Genomic DNA, 3,483 nt, shown 5'->3' with positions numbered 1-3,483 from the left:
CAACTCTAAAGACCAAGTCTGGCTTTGACTCAGCTGCTCCATCTGACTGGAATCTGCTTCAAAAACTTTGGGTCGGACCTCACATGTCCCCGTTTAAATATGGTGTCACAGTCGTGTTTAAAGACACTTCCAAATGGTTTCATGCTTTGTAACGTTGTCGTTTAACTTTGACAATGAACTGTTGTTAATGTAATTTGTGTTTCCTTGTTTGTTATTGACTTTTATATTTTATCATTTTGCCTACAAGTGCCTGTTGGAGCTTGAAATAAAGCTTAAATAAAGATGAAGTGAATTAAAAAAAGGAATAATGCAACGTGCTACACCCCCCACCTGCTGGTATTTCAACCCCACCCCCCACCCCCCGTTGCTTTGTGATGGAGAACAATAAAGATGGTCAAATGGCAAATAACTCAAAAATCACTGTGCACGGAGGAGTCTGTCAGAAACAGTGGCGCGCTCTTTGTGACCGATTTGAAAACGGCCAAACTGCAGGGACAGAGTGGAGACACCGCTTTACAGTAGCTGGACGTTTACGAACAGCATCATGAGACAACCAGTGAGTGTTTAACAACCCACTGGTGCCCATTAAAAACCTGTTTGTGGGAGTGAATTAGTGAGAGGTTAGTTAATACTCAGAGGGATACACCACGTCCAGCTCTCTGTGACACGTTTATTCTTTTGAATGCTGTGTAAACTGTGATGACGTCCTCCACTACTCAGGTCCAAAGAGGTCTGGGTTTCCCCACGTCTGTCTGACAAACTTCCAGTGATGTCGGTTTTTTCTTAACTTTTTTCTAGCTTTTGGCTAGTTCCACCTTTTAGCTACTCTTTCCCTATTTTTAGCTACTGTTCTTGCCAATTTTGACTAATAGCTGGGGTGGCGCAGTGGTCAGTGCCATGGTCTTTTAATCCTGAGATTGTGGGTTTGAGCCCAGGTTGCGTCAGGAAGAGCATTCTGTGTAAAACAATTGCCAAATCCTTCATGCGAGTTTGTACCCCTGAAAAAGGGATCAGCCGAAGAAGTTTGTTTTCTTGCTACTTTTAAGTCTTTTGGATAAAAGACAAAACGTCTCGGCAAAGAAGAATCCATCCAGAGGACCTGACTCAACCTTGTCAGAGTGCTACTTTTAACTTTCATTTTGCTACTTGCACTGTTTTGCTCATTTTAGCTGCCGTTCTGCCATTTTTAGCTTCTTTAGTTCTTTTAGCTGCTGTTCCCCTTATTTTAACTTTAACAACTCATTTTTGTTGCTTCAGCTGTCACACTGCATCTTTACAGAAAATGCATTCTGTCCAGCCGTGAAATGTTCTGCGTCTCTGTTTGGACTCACCCAGTTTCCTGTTTCCCAAAGGTGGCTCGGTTCAACTTAAATCTTGTAGGCTACGAGAAAGAGACGTTCACGTTCAAAGTTTTGAAGAGTTCATTCGACAGAAGACAGAAAAATAAGTAAACAACAAATGCAGTCTGTACCGGACTGGCCCCTGGTAAAGATTTGCCGTTGATTTTGCGTAGACACCTCTCAGCTGTGGCCTCGTCGGGCATCTCCACGAAGCAGTAACCCATAGCCCCCCTGGGAGCGGACACACTGTTAAACATCACAATAAAAGCAGCGCAGACCCTCCAGCTGCTCAAAGATCCAGCTCTTACCCCGTCATCTTATTTCGAATGATGCGCACGTTCGAAACCTCCTCCCCCATCGTGGAAAATGCTCTGGTGATGAACTTCTCGTCCATGTAGGCATCCAGCTGCAGGAGAGGGCACATCAGGAGTAATTCAGGAGTCTCTGCTGTTACCGTCATGGGTTTATTTTTGAGCAAAGGTGAAAATAAAAATGTTTTGCCCATGACTGTGTTCTGATTCCCTGACAGCAAAACATGTCATGACCCACAGCCAGCTGATGTCAGAAACTGAGAAGAGGTCTAACTCAGTCAATGTAACAACTAGTGATTTAGTGCGTTGGTAGTAGCTGAGCACAGTTTGAAACTCTGACATGAAAGACGGCGGGCAATATGCATTCTTTCACATAATACTTTTAATTAGTGTTTGTTATTAGAAACAAACAGTTAGGTTGGAATAAAATCCGCTTCTGATAATAATTTCCCCCAGAGGGTCTTCTGAAAACTCTGTGGACCAACTTTAGACAGCGTTACAACCACAAAAGTAAAACTACACCTACTGTACTACAGTACTACACCTTTCAAACATACCCCACATAAACTGCCTTTATCAATGTTACACCACATGAAATACCCGCCATAACAAATATACCCCAACACAAACTCCATCAGATAAACACACAGTACACAAACCACATGTGTAGTTTCTGTGTTGTGTTAGCTGCTCGGTACGGTCGAGACTAGTAATGACTGAGACAGTAAACAGTTGTAAACTCACATTGCCCATCCATAAAGTACTCATGATGCTGTGAATGTGAATATTCCTACGTGCACGGTTAGCTATAAGCGCTGTGAAGCACAAAACAAACGAGAATCCCGCATGTAGCAAACAAAGCACGGAAGAGGCTCAGCTTCTTCTTCTTCGCCTGTTTTTTTTTAACTCAGGAAGACACAGCGCATGCGCAGTTCTTTCCTCTCGTCATTCTTCTTCTTTGGTTTTTTTTAATTCTGGTTGGTAAACACCAATGTGGTGCATTATTGCCACCAACTGGTAAGAAGTGTTGACTGAATTGAGGTTAAAATTTAAATAAATAAAAACTCATATATTTAAACAAACAAAAAGATAATGTACTGAGGCCTGAGAGGTGTAGGATTTTGAATTCACCTGTAATAATTCTGCTAAATGATGTAATAATAATTTTGGTTTTACACCTGTAATACAGCTTTTTTTTGCCAATTTCCTCATTTTTGTGCTAATTTCTGCTTATTTCAACCCATGTAAGCAAATATGTGTACTTTCTGCTTTCTTGTGCTAATTTAGGCATGTTCTTCCATTGCAACTACATTTCAGCATGTTTTTTAGCTAATTTCAGCTGTTTCGCAGTTCTTCGAAGCATTCACATTGTATTTTTGCAGGAAATGCAATTTCTCTAGTTGTTTTGTGATTTTTAAATCTGGTTTAGTTTTGTTTACTCTGGATTATCTCATCCAGTTGTTTTTGTAAGTTTTTTTGCCGTCACATCAGAATTTTGTTTTTGCCTTTTTATAATAAGGTTTTGTTTTGAAAACTTCATGTGTGACTGCGTTCTGGCTCCAGTGCTACGACCAATTATGACAGCCAGATTGTCGACCAAGCATGGAGAACTACCGTTTTTTCTCCTAGTGTTAGGGCTTGTACAGTCTGCTTTTAATGCTCAGTTCAGAGCCTTAATAAAACCCTTGATCTACCAGAGCCTCGGTCAATCATGGACTTAGTTAAGTTTTCATTTAGATTCATAGCTGACATCTAAAGGTGATTTCATACACAGCGTTCACAAAACAAAAACAGGCTAGAAACATGTCAAAGACAAACTAAAGAGTTAAAAA

General features: G+C 40.8%; 1 protein-coding gene across 1 annotated transcript in view; it reads right to left on the bottom strand.

Annotated features, from left to right (window-relative positions):
* Positions 1-2,554, bottom strand: part of LOC119426177 (tRNA selenocysteine 1-associated protein 1) — a 15,784-nt gene extending 13,230 nt beyond the window's left edge. Inside the window, exons 1-4 of the mRNA XM_037693750.1 lie at positions 2,396-2,554; positions 1,649-1,746; positions 1,472-1,571; positions 1,332-1,381 (exon numbers count right to left, since the gene is read on the bottom strand). Coding sequence (XP_037549678.1) covers positions 1,332-1,381; positions 1,472-1,571; positions 1,649-1,746; positions 2,396-2,419 — 272 coding nt within the window. The 5' untranslated portion in view covers positions 2,420-2,554. The remainder of the gene's footprint in view (positions 1-1,331; positions 1,382-1,471; positions 1,572-1,648; positions 1,747-2,395) is intronic.
* Positions 2,555-3,483: the final 929 nt, after the last annotated feature.

This window comes from Nematolebias whitei, chromosome 19, assembly GCF_014905685.2.
Source record: "Nematolebias whitei isolate Nwh7 chromosome 19, NemWhi1, whole genome shotgun sequence".
Lineage (NCBI taxonomy): Eukaryota > Metazoa > Chordata > Actinopteri > Cyprinodontiformes > Rivulidae > Nematolebias > Nematolebias whitei.
Note: the sequence above shows the minus strand (reverse complement) of the source record. Positions and strands in the feature narration are given on the sequence as shown.